Consider the following 22130-nt stretch of genomic DNA (forward strand, 5'->3'; position numbering starts at 1 on the left):
TGAGAACTGTCGTCAGTCGCCATATGTCACATAAGGTCACAGATGTGCTTCAGGCACTTATTCATCTGAATTGTGATATTCACATCATTTTTAGGATGTTGTATTTTTTTTATTATTGAGGTAAGATGTCCGCTATCCATCATTATGATTGAATCAACAAAATGCAGCCATACAGAAAATTAGATGCAGAGGATACACAGGCTTTTTAATTTCCTTTGGGCCAAGTTAACTGAATTGCCAGACAATATAAATAACTAAGTGTAGCTCAATTCAGAAATGTACCCTGCAACTGTTTTTAATATGATTGTAGGACAAATAATTTAATAATGCTCTTTTTTGGTGGTGTAATGTATGTGTGTCTCGTTGCCTTGTACTGCAAGGGACACTAAGATATAAAAGGAGTGTCTGTGTCATTGTCTGAATGTCTGCACAGACCATGTTGGTTTATTCAGGCATATGACCATGATTATGGATCATGGGCATTTACTTTTCTGGCTCTGTCTAATCTGTATTAGCCCTGAACCTTGAATTACTTCGTACCAGCAATGTTTGCTGCATTTGTTCTTCGCTTTATATTGAGTGGAACCCTTGAAGCTTGTGATGTTTAGGTTTTACTGTCAGAGAGGTGATGGTTCAGTTTGTAAGGACGTAGATTGCAGTGTTGTTGCATTTAATTGCATTAAACTGCAGAGAGGTGGTGACATTTTTGTCGATCGCCTCATTTGTATTGTATACAGCGGAGACAAACCCATAGTGAGATTCTCTCAAAGGATGCACTATTACTGCTTCTATGTCACTGGAACATTTTGCATAGCCTTTTTAGTATTTAACCCAGCCTTCATACTGTATCTGGATGATTTTTTGTGCCCAGACAGTGGTACAGTTTAAAAATGAAATGCTGTATGTCAAAGTAGCCCACTTTTCTACTGGGTCTCAGTAAAAGTGTGGTAAAGGTCCTTTCTACTTGGAGCCCATTTGAAGTTGTCTTCTGCATGATGGAGAACTGTGCATACCCAGCAAATTCATTGTGTGTCATTGATTGAGCACTGCAGTGAATTAAGCTATTGCCTGCTCATGTCTTGTGGCCCTATAGAAAAATTGTGCTCTTACAGTGCAGCACTCAAGCTCTAAACAGTGAGGGCTAAGTGTGGAGAATCTTAAAGAGGAGTGACCACAACACTTTAGCAATAATAATAGCTCTATGTAAAACCTTTTATATAACTCTTATTGTTGTTATTAGTGATGCTGGTGGTATATTAGAACTGATATTAGTGTCCTTTATTTGTATTCCACTTGTCCCTCACACGTATATAGTAGGTGAAAGACTGCAAAGTGCCACAGTAAAAGCAACCAGATAATTTGAATAGACAAATAGACAAAAAAAGACTCAATTTTGTAAATTTGGAGGACATCAAACACATTTTCTTTGGAAATTATTTGCAATAGCACTGGTACATATTCTCCTAGAATATATCTTTTGAAAGCATCTTGTTTGCCAGTTTAAAGCAGACCCTTTGTACATATTATATAGATTTTATTTTTACCTGTGGAATTTTCTCCTTGAACTAACTTGCAGTCTTGATAAAGCTCAAGACTTTGTAATAATATATAATAGGTCTTTAAGTGGAGGAGCACTTGTTATCTTTGGATTCCTGTCTCATTGACATGAAAGACTGTAAGCACCCTTTATCCCCCCCAGTTCCTGAATCCACAGTAGAACATGAGATAAAGAGGTGTGAGATAGAGCAAAATACAGCTGTTAGTGCGGAGATAAGAAGAGATCATGAGCGATATAGGTCTAATAGATCAAAGGTTCACTTCATCCACAAATTGCCGTGTGTGCTGGGTTTTTTTTCTGTGCAAGGTGTCAGTCTCTTTTGCTCCAGTACATCACATTTAAAATTAGGTTAGTCCAGCAATGCAGGTTTTGTTCCATGAAATGAATTATCGATTGTAAAAAGAGTAGTACTGAAAGCATCATTGCTAACATCTCAGTCATAACTTAGTGAAATTTGATGTGTGAACTGCTCAACACAACATGTAAATACAGTTTGTGGAACATTTGTGTAGCTACTCTCAAAAAGTAGATAAGATCCATCACTGCTCCAGGGCTTTTTATTTGAATTGCTTAGGAATCATTGCTAGCTTAAGGTACTTATTGTTTTTTTTGTTGTAGTTGTTGTTTTTTCTTTTCTTTTTTCCCCTCACACCAAACAATTCACCATTTATATCTGTCTACTTTATTTCATTAGAGCAGGTGTCAATGGGCAGTGTTTTAGGCACCAGTGAACAGACTTAGAGTAGAATAGATCAAGTAGGTTTTGAAATAAGCCAAATGTTTTCCCTATATGCTAGAAAAAACATTTTCCTTAACACTTATGTTTTGAAGTCTTTGAAATGAAACAAAATTGTTACCGCTGACAAATCTCTGGATTTCAGGGTGGAGGATAGATTATGTGTCAGAAAACCAACTACGTAGAGAATTCTATTTTATTTTTGTTTGAAGCTTGAAGACTGGAGTCCAAATTGGTGTAACATAGTTTTGCATTGTTGCAAGCGTGAAAAAGATCTCAGGGGGTGTACAAACGTCTTTAAAACACTTCATATAAGAACTAACCATGGGTCTTACATTATACAGTCGCTGCCTAATGTAATCCTCACTTGTTTCAGTAAGGGCTGGAAAATTATACTGTTTTCAGAAGAGACCCGCCCTCAAGATGTGAAAGCAGAAACTTGAAGGCAGCTATTGCTAATAACAGTCGTTGCTGGAGTGTAACATGCATGAAGGACTTGTGACCTTTATGCTTTCACACTCGCTAACTGCTTCTCCAGGAAACAAGAGAGCACAGAGAAGCAATGTACTCCCCATCTCTAGAGAGCTGTGTGAAGCACACTCCAGTTTGACAGAGAGGCATTGACACTTTTCATGCTGTCATCCCTTGAATGTTCCCTCATCTTCATCCAACACTTGACAACTCAGCCACATAGACTGACCTTCAGACGCCAGCTCATCCTCACGCGCCAGCAGTTAATCATCCCTTCGGGCGACCCGGGCATCACTTGCAACTTTTGCCACTTGTGTTGTGCTCATGTATTTGCTATTTAATGCTGCAAAGAGAAAGAAAGAAGTATGCCTCCCCACCCTTTAATCAGAACAGTGTGTGCTGACGCCTTGAAAAAAAAAATGCCAGCCTACCTGCCATGCCGCTGTGTCAGCCTTCACCACTCTCCTCCTTTCTCTGTCCTTTCTTTTGGAATTTACAGTTTCTTTGCCTCCTTAGTTGTACAAGAAAGGAGAAGCTAAATCATCCCTCCTTCAACTTTCATTCAAGAGTCCCACTAGGAAATTGATTGCACTTTGGAGGAGACTGCAAGGTGCAAGCAGGGATAATCTCATTGCACAGCTGTTAAGTAAACTTATAAGGAGGACAATTTAAGTTGAGGGAAAGGCTTATGTTTACCAAAGTTATAAAGACCGCCATCTTTGCATATTGCTGTTTCCTGTGTTTATTCATTTCCTGCCATTACAATAAACTGCCGTAAATTAAAAGTTTGCCCATTGGTTCCCTTGTAAATAATATGCAAACCAGTCTCAGATCAAAATGTATAATAGCTATGTTAGTCATCAGCGCAAAATATGTTAGTTTCACAATAAAAGCTCTAAAAGTGTGAGATGCCTACGTTTTTTTGGCGTATTGTTTTCTATTAGCCTGTGTCCAGGTCACATGACTGTCAAGGTTCTGTCTGCGAAAACAAACAAAATGGCTGACATTAGTTTCCTGCCACATTCCTGTGTGTAGCTGGCAGCTGTATTGTTGAGTTATCAAGGACGCTGTGTTGTGAAACAAATACGTTTTGCGCTGTGGTTCAATGTAGTTATTATACACTTTGATGTGAGACTAGGTCGCAATATGTTAGATTAGCAAACCTAAGCAATCATAATTAAGCAAATGCGGAGCACCAAATTAACACTAATTAGAATAGACGTTGAATTCATCAAGCTACTCAGCCAACAACGTCATGTACACAAAGTCATTAGCATACTTATGCAGAGGACATGGTAAAGTTGATTCACATCTTTTTCACCTTGCAATGCCTTGATTAACACAATCAACATACAGGAGCAGAGTGCACTGAGGTCACAGTTGTGCATCTTTTGTCACAAGATTCATTAACAGGGCGATAAGCCTGTACAAATGGGAGATGAAGAAAGAAAGAAAAGAATCCTTAATCAGTGGATAATTAAGAGAATGCTGGAGACAGTATAATGGGATGCTTTGGGTCGTGCTATCAATGACCCAAAATGATCTCTGATCCGCTGCTCACTTTGTGTTGGTGTAATCTTCAAAGGCAGTTGTTATGGAGATTTTTAAACAATTCATTATCTGTGTGTACTGAGTGATAATAATTCAAAAATTATATTCTTAAAACTCAAATCGTTTGATGCTCATTTTTCATTGTATTTACCCAGTGAAATAGTTTTGAAAATACAATATTACTGCTGTTGATTGTTAGTGGAATCTGTCCAGAAATAGTTGTTTGGTGACCTTCAGGTCCACATATAAAGCACATTGTTATTTGGTTTATAATGAATATGGAATGTCCTGAATGTACGCAGAACATTCAAAGTATGTTCAAATTGAAGGCAAAGAGAGTTTTTGTTTTCCTTTAATGTGTAAATTTGACCTCTTCTTTATCTCGTCTTAATAAAACATATAAACACTTTCTACTCACTCAAATGCATCTTCACGTTAATTAGCGCCACCTAGAGCGCATTCATGTCCGTTCACCTCAAGTTGCGCCTTTAAATTTACGTCAAATGCAATCGTGCCACCTCTAAACATCGCTGTGCGTTCAGTCAGAGCACGCCTTGTGATGAAGCTCACAGGTTCGATCACCTGTTCGTCAGGACAAATCAGGGTTGGCAAGTGGGAAGAGCATTTGTCCCTGCCTAATTACCACTGCTGAGGTGCCTCACATTGCCAGGGCCCTTAACCCCACCTGCTGCTCCACTGGAGCAGCCGGTGGGGTCTGACCAACAAATCAGACTGCGGTTGCACTAAGGAACTTCCAGGTGCAAATGTGTGTGACTGTATGAGAGTGAGGGAAGGTGTTCCTGAAAAAGAAGCATTGCACTCATTGAACCTATCCTGGTTATGTAAAGATTTATATATGAAATACAGATCAAGTAAAAAAATACTTTCATAAGACAAAACTCCAATCTTTGATTCCTATTTTATGCATATTTCAGTTTTTCTGTGATGTCAAGGTTTTGTGTATGTGCTTTGTTTTACAATAATCAGTCCTCACATGTTTAATTTTGTGGTATTTACCCTCTTATGTAGTTAATTATACCTCTGCCATGCCTTATTGAATGAAACCATCGATTATGACTGCTTTATTGAGTAAGTTGTTTGTATCATTTCAGATAAATCATGGATGCACACCCCGGAGGCACTGGCCAAGCATTACATACCCTACAATGCCAAGGTATGTTTCACCATCTGACTGTGCACTGTGAGAGCAGTGTGACTATAAAAAAGTCAAACAATAAATGCATTTTGCTGTTAAAGAATGGTGCGAGGAAGCTTTTATAGCGAAACAGATTTGCCACAGAAACAAAATAAACAAAACAAAATCTTTCTGTTGTGGTTTCACCTCTGTTTGCCCTGTCAAACCAACACTTCTCAGTCAGGAGATGCATTTCTCTTGAGACAACCAGGCTTTTCGTTGATGGCAATAGCAGCTCAGTCTGTCCAGCAAATGAGCTTTGCTGTCTCTGGGTTTGCTTTCATCAGATGCCTACATTTTCATAGGAAGGCACCTCATTGAACACCCCTTACCCCATTTAAATTGCTAATTGCCACCTTTAACACTGACATAGGGTTAGGGTTGACAATAATAATTTAGATTTTTGATAGTGATATATTTTATTTTCTTCCTAGACTTTAAATATGAGCTGTCACAGAACTGATATTTCCTTATTTATCTTCCAGAGCAGCTGTTTTCCTCAGTTCTGTGGAAAGGGGAAAATTCTCCATGTCAAAGTTTAATTTTAAAAGAGTTTGTCTGTGTTTTATCCATGTTGATCTGTTTATTTCTTAAGGAATGTGTTAGTGAGGGGGTGTTTCTGTAAAGTGACTCATGCTTCTGTCAAAACCAGCCAAAACTATCGGTCCTGACACAAGCATAACTTGGTACATTTGGTCTTGACTGGAAACATGGCTAGTTACAAAACACTTCTTTAAAAGTCTTTTTCAAACATCCAACAAACACATCTTGAAGGAGGACTGTCTCACTCGGGGAGCGCCTCCCTGTCAGAATAGTTTTCTGCTTCATTTCAACAAAGAGTTTCTCTCCTATGAGGCACAGAAACTGTCAGCCAACATCCCGTGCTTCAGAAATGTTATGATGGAAACGAGGAGGAACTCCAAACTACCACATCCCCCAAACTGCTGAAGCTCCCTCAGTGTGTGCAGCAAAGAAGCAGAGGGAACTGCCAGAAGACATATCTCTGAAATCAAAGCATAATGTCAGTTCCCATAGTGTCTGCATATTGTCAGTTTTCACTGATGAGTTGACTGTTTGTCTAAATTTGCTGAGATCTGAATACATATATACATTCATTACTGAAGGAATTGGAGGGAATGAGAGAGTGTCAAAGTGCTGAGAGACTGTGTTTGGCCTATTCTCCCTGGTTCAAAGCACTCAGAATTGTTGAATATAAGCTAAGTTAGCAATTTTTCTACATATTCTTCTAGTTAGTAAGTGTAGAATCCCTCCTTTTTCTGGGAATTTGGGGTTATTAGCATCATTTTAGGGAGTTTATATAGAGCAGTTGAAAACGTACACATGGTGGGTATTTTTAGACTCAATATGTTTGACTTTGACTACTTTTACACTGACAAAACTATTAAGAAATAAATGATTAAAAATTCTGTCCCCACAATGTTGTTTGTGGCAGCACTGAAAGGGCTTTGAAACAGTATTCAGACCTTGTGTGCTGGGAAATAAAACAGTAATGCTTTTAGGGTTACAACTAACGAGTAATCAAGATTTTCATTAACTGATTCGTTTTTTGATTATTAATGTTTACTCCATAAAATTTGTAGAAAATGGTGAAACGTGTCCATTATAATTTCCCAAAATGATATCTTGACATTGCTTGAATTGCCACCAAACAGATTTTTGCTTAAAAAAATGGCTGAAATGATTCATCAGTTATCAGAATAGTTTATTCATTTTCCATCGATGAGTCTACTTATTTTTTCAGCTTGAAATGCTTCATTTCTCAGGATTTAATAGTTTCCTAGAAAGTTTCCTGGAAGGAACTGTGTAATTTAGTGGTAATTATTGGAAAAATAGAGACCAAGCTCTGAGACGTTATTATTATTATGTTATTTTAGGCCCTATAAGCTGATTTTCAGAGAAATATCCTTCAAAGAACTCCTCCATTTTGAATAAAACAAACAGAAACATTATATGAAACATTTTTTGAAAGTTTTGGGAGGGTTTTTTGGGGAGGACTTTGATATGAACTCAGTATTTCTAAAATCCTGGCAACTGATGTATACTGTGTGCCAAATTTCCAATATCATCAGCATATCACAACCGCAACCATGATTTTGTCAGACCAGGTGGAATATTCCTGTTATGAATCAAATTTTGATGACCATCATAGAAGCTTTTTGTTGTGAAGAGACTGTCATCTTCTTCTGTAGCCCATCTGTTTCAATGGTCTGACATTTTGGTGTTTTGAGATGCCCTTCTGCATTTGACTCTTGTACCAAGCTGCTGTTGGTATTTTGGGGGCTCAGCTTGAACAGGTTTTTGCTACCCTCTAATCAACAAGTGTTATTAACCTCGGGACTACAGCTGGCAAGATTTCTGTGCTGCTGCAATTTGTGTGCTTGGCATCGACAATCAGAGCGCATTCACAAATGACATAAATTGCCCTTTACACAGTTCCTCTTCTCCTTTTTTTTTGTCAAAAAAAGTCTGAAAACCTTTTAATCAGGAGTAGAAGGCTGTACATAGAGTTTAGCTCTGAGCTCTTTATTGTGCCATCTCAATGAACTTTACAGACCTATCACAAGGTTGAAATCTGTGTGTTCTCTGTGCATATTTTGTTTGATTTGTGTATTGAGAGTGCACAGTCCCTTTCAGCTAAAGTGTGAATCCTCACTCTAGGGAATTAGCAGGGGATGGTTTGTTTTTCAGCTGCATGCACCAGTTGATGGATGAGCCTCCGAGCTCGGTTCGCCTTGTGAAACCTCCCCAGTCGAAGCCCAGAATGCACTGGTCAGGAACAAGTGCTTCTCCATTCTATTCTGGGCATCTGTCAGCGGCGCTCTCAGACATGTCCTTAAGAGTGCAGAGTACATTTGTCACAGCGGTGAAGAGTGCTGACACTTTTATATGAAACCTCAATCAGTTTTCTGGCCCTATTGATAAGTGCCATTCTGGTGGTGTCTCTCCTGTCTCATTGCATTTAGAGATGTGAAAAGTTAATGGCTCCACGTAGACACAGAATTCCACTGCTTGTTATTCACTTCATGGCAGGTTTAATTAGTTACACATTTTGAGAGCTTTCTTAATTCTGTAGACATTTCTATATTACTATAAAACATCAGCAAAGGGATCATAGTCAAGAACACGAAATTGCTGTCAGAATAATAATAACTAATTGCTGAGTTCATCAGTGTGGGTAACACAAGACAAACAACTTATTTTGTAGAACCAACAGACCATGTGCAATACAAAAAAAACTCACTTCTTGGTTATAGCATCACTCTGCATTAATACAAGGACAATATTTTGCAAGCCAAGCTGCAGATTGTAGTAGACATTAGCAAAGCCGAGTCATAGAACGCTTCACACAGATTTGTTGTACACAATCCATCCATGAGCTACGTTCCAGTGGGAGACATTGTTATTTTGTTTTTTCCAACCTTTAAGGGGCTGACACCAGTGTTTATGAAGTCTGATATTCGAACAGGCTACTCGCATTAAGCTCAGGAGGCACTGAAGCAGTGTGTGTGACTGGAACAATTACTAGCTGCTCCTGCCAGATGGAAAGCACGGTGTTGATGCACAAAGGTTAATGGCTCCATCTGTTGGAGGGTGGCAGAAGTGCTGCTCCAGTATGTGTGTTTGCATGTGTGTGTGTGTGCGTATGTGTGTTTTGTGCATTTGCATTTGTCACATGGATAAGGCATATGCTTTGGTACATTAGCGAGTGAAATCGTGTTTATGCCTCTGAAGGATGTGAGCAGGAATAATTTGATACAAACACTATCGACATTCATTTGATCTTAAAATGACAAATACAGGATGATAATGGCTCAGATGTCAGTGATTTGCATGCCAATGTAAAATATTAAATCTTTATCCATAATTAAGATTCAATGTGATAGAAATCTGCTCTCCATCTTACCACCAATGAGCACAGTATTTCTATTCCCCTGATTTATGTCTTTTATGTCTTCTCTTATGTCATTTAATGCACCAAACTCTTATATGCAGTACAGTATATATTATGTGTTACTGTCATAACATAGATGTATGTCTATTTGTTCTCTTTCCAGTTCCTTGGAAACACAGAAGTTGAAGCCCCAAAAGGCACAGAAGTTGTTAAGGATGCAGTCAGAAAGCTAAAGGTAAAAGCCCGTCTCCAGACTAAGCTGTAGCCTAGAGGGCAGAGTGTGTGTTCTTGAGTGACCAGATTAGATAGGAGACTCAGAGCAGGTACTGTGGGAGTGCGTGAGAATTGCTCCCCTACCTCATCAGCTACTGGCAAGGTGTCCTTGGAGTTTTTTAGCTCCCAAGTGTGGATGCCTATAACTGCTGGATCAGCACAGCTGTGTGTTCAGTCAACCTTCTCTGAGTACATGTAAAATTTAATTAAAAAAATTAAATTTATCTGCCATGAAACAGGTTGATTAGGATCGTGTGCTTGAATCCTCTAACCATAATTTATTCTTGAAACAGCAACATGCACGTTTTACTTTGCATGTTTTCTGACAGAACTCAGTGACACTTAAAAAAAAAAAAACTTGACTCTTAATAATCTCCATCACTGGTGCCTCATATGAATTAGATGATCTAATTAGGTGCTGCTGCCTACATTTGCATATTAATGGGGAAAAGATTTCTTGAAACAATATTATCCCTTAACACTAAATTACATTTTTAGTGTAAACACCACTCATGTCAACACCGGTGCTATAGAAAAAGACATTAATGAATGCATTACATTGCATCGAAGCTGCTTTATCATATATTAACAATTGCTTAAATCACTGTATGTAACAAGAAAGGTGTCTCTTGTAGTGACTAACCCTCAGAGAATCACCAACTCTGCAGTTCCTCTCAGCTCTGTGGAGCTTTTCTGCTTTGCTTGTAGGTCTTTTTTTTCTTTTTGGTTCCACAAATTCCATTTTCATCAGCCTTGTTTCCTTTTCTGAGGCTTTGATAATCCCACTGTACACTACCTGCCCCGCAGTAAAGGGCAGACAGACAGGATTAGCGACAAGCTGGTAAACATTTGCTAGATATTTCTGAGGGAAATATCTGGCAGAGCTAAAAGGAGAATGAATATTGGACTTTGCCAGGTGGCCAGTAACCCGACCGTAAATGAATACTAATGTTGCTCTGTTCCCATTTGATGAGTAAATGGACAACTCTTCTGTATAACAGTAAGTGAGGTTATTCTCAATGTTAATATAAAAATATTGTTAGAACAGCTTGAGGTGGATATACAATGTGTTTGAGTTTGACCCCAGAGACCAGGCTTCAAGTCCCATTGCATTACCAAAAGTCAACATTGGTTTTCTTTAATGAGTACATATTTATCTCCTTATCTTAGTAGAAGCCTTAGTTGCCATATGTCAGGGCTGCATCAGCATATGCTCAGTGGGTGATTTTGGAAAGCACTGGCAAACACTCTTATTTGTTATTTAAGGTTTTAGTTTTCTAATGTAGGGCCCAGTTTCAGTAAAATTCCCCAGTGAATGACTCTTAAACTGAGTAACTTTCAGGTCCACAACATTAGTGAAATTTAACCAAGCTAGCAGTGCTAGCCTTGTGAACAGCCACAACTCAGACAACTCTCCTTTCTCACAGCTTCATGAAATGTGGCTGTGCTCACTGCCTGCTGGCCTCTCCTCTGTTTTCTCCTGCCAAGAGTTGAATCTGTGAGGCCACTTGTAAGGGAGGCTTGTTTTCCCAAACCCATACCTCCATTGTTAAATTACATTTGATCTTGAAAGTCTGTTTGGGGAGCAAGGCACCATAGTTACACTTCCAGATACACTGGCAGTCAGGACAGGCTAAGTTATCTTTCCAAAGATAAAGCGAAATGAAAATAAGCGTTGCAAAAAGAGTTGAGAGACAGCCTTCGAGGACATGTGTTCATGCTTTTGGTGAAATACTGCAGTGTCTTATCAGTCAGCACGATAACTATCAAAGTGTTAGAGGCTGTAAAAATATTACAGTATCTTGTTTCACAAATGCACACACACTTTCTCTGTCATCACATGGCTTCAAGTCGGTAAGTAAAATCAGGCAAAAGTTAAAGCTGCAAATTCACTTATTTTTACATGTATTAATTACATGCAAGTGTCCTTATATGATATGATACAACATCTGACAGTGACTCCCCTTTCTAGCAGACATTTTCATTATTGACCTAAACTCATTGCCAAGTCATGTTAGTATTTATTTCATTTGGCTCAGTAACTATAAAAGACTTCAATTTGTTTCTGGCGGTGCTTGAAAGAACGACCCATAAAACGGATCATAGATTTGCCTGATTTCCTCATCTGTTAATTTCCTGTAAAACACTTAACCTTATGCTTTCCTTAACAAATTCTCATCCCCCTTTTAAAGATAACATGCTGCCATTTATGTTTTTTTCTGTTGTGTGGGACTTCTATTAATTTTATTGTGGTAAATGTTCCTTCAACTTATGCAAAATTAAAGCTGCGATTATCAATGTTTTCTGTAATGACACTTGATCCAAAAGTTGTGTTATGTAAAAAAGGGGTCACTCTATGAACCCAGAAAAATTGTCACCCGACTCCACCGTCATAGCCTCTTTCATCGCAATGTTTTCGTTTTATGGCGACTTTAGTGTTTTGGTTCACTCTTACTGCTCTCGTCGGCAATCGTTCGCGGCTGTAGCAAACAGCTGTTTTTCATTTATAGAAAAGCTTTAATAAATCCACTATAAGCTACATTCCCAGCACCACACAGCAGAGAGACAAACTGAGAGACTTGCTGGTAAACACAGTGGAGCATTTAGCAGATATTTCCCTCAGGGGTTGGTGGAGACCAAAAACAGAGCTAGAAGGAGAGTAAATATTAGACTTATATTTGCCAAGTAGACAGATAAATGGCTCCAGATAAATGCTTACGTTGTTCCATTCATTCTGGATGTGTTAAAACAAACAAAAAAAACAACTATTGGCTAACATGTTCACTGTATCAACTTAAAAAGGAGTTTACAGGTTGGTCTGCTGCCATCTAGTGGCTAAAATGTAATTACTGCAGCTTTAAAGCATGTACGCTGGATACTAAAGATGCTTTTTGACAGACATAGTTGTGCTATTTCATGTCATTAGGCCACTGATAAGGTGAACTAACCTAATGTCTCCAATTGGCAGTTTCAGAGGCATATCAAGAAGTCAGAGGGGCAGAAGACCCCTAAAGTGGAATTGCAGATTTCCATTTATGGCGTGAAGATACTAGATCCCAAGACAAAAGTGAGTCCATACCCTATATTTTAAATTTTGATGTTTCACAGTTGTACTTGTAATGTTGACACCTGTTCTACGGACAACAATAAACATTGTGTAGATGAAGATGGAATTGAACATGATTGTAAAGTCAGTAAATAATAAATATGCATTGTGTTTGTTTTCTAGGATGTGCAGCATAACTGTCAGTTACACAGAATATCCTTCTGTGCAGATGACAAAACTGATAAAAGGATATTCACTTTTATCTGCAAAGACTCCGAGTCCAACAAACACCTCTGCTATGTGTTTGACAGTGAAAAGTGTGTAAGTGCTCTCTGCTTTGATAGTTTCCATTTCATTTCATTGAAACCAATGTAACATATTTGATACAATATTTATTTTTGACTTAAACAAGTTTTGATTGCCTTTACTTTAACTAGCTGTTGATATTTGCACATCTTTTAATCAACATTCAATGATGGTGTTAACTGTATAATCCTAGCTGCTGTGACAATTAGGTTAATATCATAGCCAAGTCTTTGTTTCTGTCATGTTGCAGGCAGAAGAGATAACTCTAACTATCGGTCAGGCCTTCGATTTGGCCTACAAGAAGTTCCTGGAGTCTGGAGGCAAAGATGTGGAAACCAGGAAACAGATTGGAACCCTACAGAAAAGAGTACATCACGTCTCGTTGATTCAGCTTATTTGCTCTCACATAGAGTTTAATTTACTTTGAAAACTTGTACCATCATGCTGACACATTGATATTTCTATTAATTAATGCAGAGCTTGTTTCTATTGATTGTTTTAAATCACCCAGTGTGGACAATTAAGCCGTGTTGATGAAATATGTCAGTAATTAATATTAATGACAGTAAGCTCTGTTGTTAGAGACCCAGTCTGTAATTGGATTATTGTACACACTGCTGGAACTGTGCAGCCATCCCAATATAAATAGAGAATTCTGAATATTTACATCTGCTTTACTCTCTACAACAGGAGTTAAAAGGACTTCTGTTTTATGTTTTAACAGTAATAAGCTTAATAAAATGTAATTCCCACATAAAGAATATGGTAAACTTGGCATTTAATCATAAATTACTCAAAAGAGATAATCAAAGGTAAAATTACTGTACATGTTCAAACATCGAAGACCATTCTTGACCTTGCCCAACTCCAGGTCCACATATTAGCTTTTCAAGTTTTTCACCATATCACAGTGTTTTCATCAGTGCGCAGATTTTGCACGGTTGTCATGGAGACAGACCTTGGAGACATGTAAACTCAGCAGGTGTTATGATTTCATCCATGGTACTTTTAGAACTTCTAACACAGATGAGAAGTCCTAACATTCATGATCAAACTACATGTTTAAAGTTTTATGGAAAGATTTGGTTGATGTGATGATAAATATAACATCAGACGATATAAATGTGTTTATTGTGCGAATATATCTTCAATATTTTGGTATTTCTGCATCAATGTGAAGAAGTACCTTTGATTTGCTTATTTATTTGATTCTATCAAAAGGAGAGTTATTTTATCTACACTATAAACTGTTTAAAATTTCATACATTTTTTTGACCATTCCATTTTTCCAGAGACAATAATGTTTCTCCAAATGTGATTTATTTAAAACCATTTCAAAACCCACAGGATTATCTGAAAAAGGCTTAGACCTGTTTTTATTAGCTGATGAAAAATGACATTTTGGAAATATTGGTTTTCACAGGACAGAAACAGTATACTTTATCATGAAAAAATCTTGCCTCTCCACTATCTTTTATGAAGATTTCTGTAAAACAATATAAGACACCATACTGCTGTTTATCTATAATTTGAATGATTTCTCTTCTTTTTATGCAGATTCAAGAACTGGAAACGGAAAACTCTGAGCTAAAGAAACAACTTCAAGACCTTGAAGAACAGCTGATGATAGCACATGTGCCACCAGTAAGGACAAACCGCACGGACACACACCCCTTCAGTTAAGAGACTCAACAGATGCTACATACTAAATCGAGCCAAGGTTACAACAGCCACTGTAACCTTAAGTGACAATTAAGATATAGTGTTATTTGCTAAAACGTAGGGTAACACTAACACAAGTAGAGAAGAGGGATACAGCATGCAATATCTACCTAAACTAGCTAACATTAGCCACCATAAGCTAATGGTCATACCACACCAAGTTAGGCTGCAGCAGCAAAACCCTTAAGTGTATTAAACTGAACAAGGGTGCCTTTTATTGCTTATGAATTCAACTTTTCATTTCATTCAAGACTAAGATTGGGTGATTTATTATGTCAAAAGTCACATACTGTAGTTTCAATTTAATCGCAATGCCTGCTGAATGAACTAAAACAGTTTGCCAATGTAATATATCTTAAAATAAATTAAAATAATTCAAATGTTTCACATCAGCCAAACATACACAACCACAACTTTTTGGTTCAAAAATTTTTTTTAAAGTATTTTTACGGACAGCTGGGTTTGCTGATACTGTATAATGTGTGTGATTAAACTCAGGTCTTGAATGACCAGGTCTACCTGCAGGGAGTTGGTTGGGGTCTAAGCTATGTTTGAAGCAAAGTAATTACACACTTGATTGGTCGTATGAGGACTGCGAAACATACACCATCTAATTGGGGCAAATGCCAGTATTTGTGACAGCCTGCGAATGCAATTACCTGAACCTCTCCAGCTATATAATACTGAATAATATTGTTCCTCTCTGGTCATTTTCTGTGTGCACTCTTTTTCTCAGCCGCTGCACATTAACGCAGCTAATGAAGCGTACATGCTGCAGAGGCCTTCCTCTCTCTTCTGGTGTCACAGCATCAAGTCGCTCTCCTGTCTGGAGATCTCCTCTGTCACACTCACTCCTATGAGCTCGCCGGAATCCAACCTGTCAGCCGGGCTACTAACTCCTCCGCCTGCCAAACCCGCTCTCCTTCCTCCTAAGCCAACCGAGGGATGCAGCATCCCGCGGCCTCGCGTAAACACCCTACGCTTCTCTTTCTTTCTGCTCTGTCGCTTTCCCTGATGCCTTATTATCTCTCCCCGCCTTTGTTCTTCTTTTTGTTTTGTGCTGTTTCTCCTGCTTCTGTGCAAAAATAGGTGTGTAGTTTATGCATGAGCAAACGTAGAAGAACTCCTGACCTTTTCTTAACCGTCTCTACCGCTTTATACAGGCAGGAAGTATCTCCATGAAACCACAGTCTACAGACATTTTCGACATGGTTCCCTTCTCCCCTGTGACACCGCTGATGCCCACACTGACCAGCAACGGCTGCCCACCACCACCACCAACCACATTGCCACCAGATATAAGTGAGTACTTACTTCATCACTTTCTCATCATAAGATATGAGTAATATTTTGTATTTGTTGTTTGTTTTAGGATAATTGGTTTAGTGACTTAGAATTGAGGGATTGTAGCTGGATTCTTGTTTTTTTCTGTCAGTATAATGTTTATCTGCTCCCTGTGTTTTTAGGGAAAGACCTGTTTGGTGCTGAGCCATTTGATCCATTCACCTGCGGGGCAGCTGACTTCCCTCCAGATATTCAGTCAAAGCTGGATGAGATGCAGGTGAGCGGCTGCCTGCGTCTGATTCCTCCACATAGTTTTTTTTTTTTTTTTAGAACTGCAGGGAGGCTGGTTTAACTGTGAAACACAGGCCTCCTGTCTGTCCTATTATCAGCATCAGCACTTTGAAGATAAAAAAAAAATTCTCTTGCTTATACGAACACAGGGTTTTTGTTTTTTTTTTTTTGCTTCATGCAGGATGCCTCAGCCAAGCCTAACAGAGAACCCCCTAATGCTGTCTGACAGTGGTGGCATCACTGCTGTATAATGTCAGGACAGTTTGTCCTTAATTGCCCCCTTGTGAACCGTAAAGAAACACCAGAACTCTTGTTTATGAAAATGATTCATGTTAAAATAGATGGTGTTTGTCACAGCAGAGTGGTGTTTGTGCAGTAGAGTGGTAAAACAATTAGATGTGAGGGATTACCTAATTCTATATTCCTGCTTATATTTCTTTAAAAAATGCTGAGTACAGTAAATGTACAATTTAAATGACCTCAGCTGTGGTGAATGAGATTTATTTCTTTAATTACATTTATCAGGCATTCATTTAGAACTGAATTAATAAAAAAGTCTTTTGTGTAATACCCAGTATGTTTTATGCATTTCAATGAAGGAGCAGGTGGTAGTTGTAATTGTATTTTTGTGAAATCGGAACAAAACGAAAAGGAAACTGACAGCTATTGTTGTCAAGACTGTTGGTTTCATTTATTTTGTCGCTTACCAGAAGCAGCTGTAACCCTGCTGTCTGGAAGCATGAATAGAAAGTCAAACAGCAGCATTTCAGCAGTAGCTTGGAAAATGTTTTAACTTTACTCATGTGAGTTAAATGCGAATGAAATCTTAAAGTTCATGTTCTTCATAATATTAGTTTAATGTTCAACTTGACTCATTTGTTACAGACATCCCCAGTATTGTTAATGGTTAAAAGGCAGGTTCACTATTTTTAGTCAGGTGTCAAAATGAAATAGGTTTTTTCTTGCTGTAATCATTCCTCCTGTTCATACTGACTGTTAGAAGATCCTTTCATAATGCACTTACAATTTAAGTGATGGGGGACAAAATCTGTGCAAAAATGTATTTAAAAGTTTATCTGAAGCTAATAGGAAGCTTCAGTCGTCCAAATTAGTCAAATCAAGTAGATATCTTTCAACGTTACAGTCTTTTTAGTGTGAAAGTTCCTCTTTTTGTTACTATACTTCCACCGAAGCTCAACAGGGAAACACTATCCGAGGAAACACAAAGAGGGAATTTGATGCTAAAAATGTGGCAGATATCTGCTTGATATGACCAACTCAGACTGCTGAAGCCTCATATAAGCTTCACATCAACTAACTAAATGTCTGTGTGGACACACTGTGGATTTTGGCCTCCATCACTTACATCAAAAGCGCATTTGAAGAGGATCTTTTAATAGCCAGTATGAACAAGAGGAATGATTACAACGAGGAAAACCTCTTTCACTGCTCATATGGACACCTGATGTAAGACAGACTTGAACAATTGTGAACCTGCCTTTTTAATTGGTTTACAGTGGAATAGGGAAGCACGCCACTCTTTCTCCTCCCAAAAGACGGCATGACAGAAAAAAGTTTGAGAACCACTGCTGCAGGTTAGAACCAGCATGCAGTCGGACAATTATTACTGCTGCTGTTTATGTCAGATCATTCAGTCATTCTCTGTGGGTCTGCATAAAGCAAGAAAATGTAAGGTAGTGAAGTACAGCATGACTAGAATATAACGACTTCTGCAGCTGAAATGCAGTTCGTCGTTCAACCCTCCAACCCCAACTTTCGTGGTTCTGTTTGCAAAATAACTGTTAAACAATAACCAGTAGGAGGCAGTGTTGCATTGACACACTTTCTTGAGTCAAACTTATTCTTCTGCTTTAATTATTAACAACTGAATTCATCTCTTGTGCTTTTCACTTGTAGCGGCAGAGATGGTTTGTACTCTTTGCTCTGTGCTGTTGTGCTTTTGTCTTGTATGCTCTAAAGCCTGCCGCATGCTCTCATAGTTACAAAACCCACCAGTGTCACTTAAAAAAAAAAAAAAACAACTTCTTCCATCTTCTGTGAAATGTTTTCATCTTTTGAACAGGCCACATTGCACTTGTTATTCCAGCTCTTGCTCTGTAGTTGAAGAGCTTCTGTTATTTCTTTTATGAACAAGAACAGTGAGCAAATACTTTTTGTGCTGTAAAATTTCCTTTTGCATGAAAATCTTTAGAGGTACCATGATGTATTATATACACAGTGTTATCTATCAAGTATGCTTTTTCTATTGGGACCATAATCAAATCAATAATTCATATAAAAGAAAACACATTAAAACAGCTACAAGTGAATTTTTTACCAGATACTCAAGCTGAGGTTTCACCAGTGCTTCCTTCATCAAGATGCATGCCTCATTGTTTCTGTTTGAGTTTATGATCTCAGATATAACGCATGACCAAGCATGACAGTGCAACAGTGTTGTACTCTTTATTTTGTTTAGCATTTCATTCTTTTTTGCCCTCGGATGTTTATAGATATTTTTATTTTCCCATTGCTTCTAATCTCAACATCATTCAAACTTTGTGTTTATCAACAAAACTGAGACATGTAATCTAACGGAGAGTCACTGTTGGTCACAGCTGTTGTCTGGCTTGTCTTTCAGGAGGGGTTCAAAATGGGACTAACCTTAGAGGGCACCGTCTTCTCTCTGGACCCACTAGACAGCCGCTGCTGATGCCAAGAAGATGCTCTTTGTCGCGTACTTTTAACTCGTTTGTATGAAGAAGTGCCAAAATCCACTCCACAGATGAGTCGAGATGTCACACTTTTCATCTTGAGGTTTATATGCATTTGCATTTAGATTGGTTTTTTCGATATTTCAAGGTAAACTCAGATCCATTATAGAAAAGAACTATTTTTGTAAAAAAAAAAAACTTATGGAAGGAGTAGTTTTGAGTACCTTTGCTTGCACAGGCAATGAGAGATGTAAATAGTCGAAAAATGTCCAATGGTACACTCAGTGGCAGAATTTTCCTATGAGACAGTTTGTGTGTATGCACCATTTGAATTCTGTATTGTTAACACATTCCTGTTTGTATGCCAAACACAAGCCGGCAAGAAAATAAATTAAACCTGTATCATTAACATGAACTTACAGCAGCCTGCCCATAACAGCACATATTTTACTCAACAGTAATTCGCACGTTATGTTGTTAATTAATCCAATCTGACATTTTTTTATTTTTTTTTTGGCTTACTGATCTTTCTACCTGTTGTTTTTGGTATTGAATTGTGTTTTGTTTTTTTTGTTTTGCATTTCACAAATTTGACTTGCCATCTCAGTATTTACTTGTCATATTTTTACTTTTATCATTTTAGTCTCCTCTTCTCTTGCACCAGAAGGCACTTTTTTGGGGGGGGAACCTCTGTTCATACACAGTAATATTCCCATTATTTTACTTTTAGTTGCATTGACTTTGCTGTTACAGTTATTAAAGAAAAATGTTACTGCAAAAAATGTTACTACTCCTTCATTTATTGCTAACTATGATCTATGAGTTTCCTGTTAAAAATGTTTCGTCTTCTGTTAAAAAAGTTTTTTTGTAGTTTGTGATTTGATGTGACGATGCAGTTTGAGGAGTAGGTCACTCTGACTTCATCAATCCATGTTCATTCTGTGGTTTTGACATCACATTTTCTTACCTTTTGTTACTGATTTTATGAGTTTCATGCTGCACAAAGGCTGAAAATATTCCGCTATGATAAAAAAAAAGTTTTATCAAGGACCAAATGAACTCATCTCAACAAAGAACAGGCAGAAAGAAGTATTTTCAACGTTTATTTCAAAGGATGAAATTCATCTGCTTCCAGTGTGGAAAGCCTCCTCCTCCTCCTCCTCATTTCTTCTTCTCCTCTCTGCTTCTAGAGTGTTATCAGGCAGTCACGCCTCACAAAAGTTACAAATCTATAATAAATATACTCAAATAAGAACCAAATGGTCACAATAGCATTACTTGAAGGCACATTCAACAGCTCAAGTTAAAAAACAACTGTGAAAATATTTTAAAGTACATAAATGTTTTTTTTTGTTTGTTTTGCTTTTTTTTTTTTAATCTACACATTACAGTATGTAAAACTAGATTTTGTGTGCAAAAAGACAAACTGAAAGGAAATGACCTAGCTATACCTGAATTAATAGGACAGGAGCTTGGGGGATTAACAGGCATTTGGTTTAATTTGTTGCATAGCAAGAGATACAAAGCAAACAGGCACTCACAGCCACCGTATTCTATAAAAAATGTTATAAAAAAAGATTTCAAGAGCATATAAGTCCAGGATACTGAAAGGGGGGGAACTGACATGCATAAAAATAGAATACTCTGTGCTACCTTAACTGTCCGATATTGCAGTTGAAGGAGAAAAAAAAAAGTTACAAATCACCACACACCACTCACATGATACCTCATTCGTCTCTCCATCATTGACAGAAAGATCTTTATTGGCATCCCCAAACCCTGCCCTGTACCGCGTAGCCGGGAGAAGTGCACAAGGATCACACTACTTACAAAACAGCACCTGTGAAACAAAGATTTACATGTAGTGTCATCGTTTCTCAGTTTCGGTGACGAGGTAGCTAACACTGAGGAATTGACAGTCATGATGTTTCTTTAATGTTCTACATGACCGGTACAGAGTTTCAAATAACTGGATACAGACACTGGTTCATCAAAACTGTCTGGAGAAAATACACGCGCTGGTGAACGCATCAGCGGCTAGATTAGTTTCCTCAATAGCACCACAATGTTTGTTTGTTTTTTTTTTATATTCAAACATTAAAAATAAAAAAAAAAGAATAGACAAATCTATGAGATCGAGTAGTGGTGGGACAAAGCATTTGATAGGCTTCAGTGGAATGGTTTTGGGCCTATGAAACAGCAGTTATAATTAACATTTTAAAGCTTTCAGATTCATAAATCTTTGGTAACTCTTTGGACTCTGTTTTGTGAAATTAGATCTTTAGACCACAGTGAGCTTAGAACGCAGGAAGCTTGAAGTCAAACATACACAATAAGACAGAGGAATGATTCTGATTTTTTTTTTTTTTTTTACCAATTGTTTATGTAAATTCCAAACATTCATCTAACTTACAAATCTTTGATGTCTTGAACTGGGTTGAAAGGCACAATAAATATCTTGCCACAGGGCCAGAATAGTCCTCAGTACTCGTATGTACAATGTGGCTGATCGCGTCAGCTGTCAGTTCAATAGTCTCAGGATTCTCCTTGACGCATCCCTGCTGACGATTTTACAAGAAGCACACAGGCCCGATATCGATGCCAAACTCTTGATTTGGGCCACCAATGTCCACAGGTGCAATATCCACAATGGGAAGTCTTGCTGTTTTCTGTGTCCTGTACTCAAACACTGTCTTGCCCCAGTTGCCATTTGCTTGCTGGAAAAGTGAAGACAAACAGAAGTTCAGTCAGTAACTTCATTGTTCTCTACAATAAGGAATGCTACATCTCAATAAAATAGTGAACTGTGTTTTAATGACTACACACACACAAACACACACATAGGCATATTTTATAAAGCATTATTGCATCAGACGAATAAATCTCATCTGGGATTTTTTTTTCATGGCAACCTAAGACCTTTAGCATATGTTTTATATTTCCTTATCGTCAACAAATCCCTTGAATGGATTTTTACCAAGTATTGTCTTTGTGGCCAACACACTGAATTATGTGAATTATCAACACCTATTTCATATCCAGCAGACATGCAGCAACATCACCATTAATT

General features: G+C 37.9%; 2 protein-coding genes across 6 annotated transcripts in view; one reads left to right on the forward strand and one right to left on the reverse strand.

The window, feature by feature from the left end:
• Positions 1–21040, forward strand: part of gulp1a (GULP PTB domain containing engulfment adaptor 1a) — a 91970-nt gene extending 70930 nt beyond the window's left edge. For 3 of the 5 annotated variants that reach the window (XM_044364901.1, XM_044364902.1, XM_044364903.1), the window contains 10 exons: positions 5429–5490; positions 9588–9659; positions 12666–12764; positions 12927–13064; positions 13300–13416; positions 14607–14693; positions 15508–15738; positions 15935–16073; positions 16238–16332; positions 18988–21040. In XM_044364901.1, the coding sequence (XP_044220836.1) occupies positions 5429–5490; positions 9588–9659; positions 12666–12764; positions 12927–13064; positions 13300–13416; positions 14607–14693; positions 15508–15738; positions 15935–16073; positions 16238–16332; positions 18988–19059 (1112 nt within the window). In that variant the 3' untranslated portion in view covers positions 19060–21040. Of the gene's footprint in view, positions 1–5426; positions 5491–9587; positions 9660–12665; positions 12765–12926; positions 13065–13299; positions 13417–14606; positions 14694–15507; positions 15739–15934; positions 16074–16237; positions 16333–18987 lie in introns of all 5 variants that reach the window. The other 2 variants (XM_044364904.1, XM_044364905.1) reach the window with 2 other exon arrangements.
• The window catches only part of col5a2a (collagen, type V, alpha 2a), a 46209-nt gene continuing 44225 nt past the window's right edge, over positions 20147–22130 (reverse strand). Inside the window, exon 54 of the mRNA XM_044364900.1 lies at positions 20147–21777. Coding sequence (XP_044220835.1) covers positions 21631–21777 — 147 coding nt within the window. The 3' untranslated portion in view covers positions 20147–21630. The remainder of the gene's footprint in view (positions 21778–22130) is intronic.

The sequence above is a fragment of the Thunnus albacares genome, chromosome 11 (assembly GCF_914725855.1).
Source record: "Thunnus albacares chromosome 11, fThuAlb1.1, whole genome shotgun sequence".
Classification (NCBI taxonomy): Eukaryota; Metazoa; Chordata; class Actinopteri; order Scombriformes; family Scombridae; genus Thunnus; species Thunnus albacares.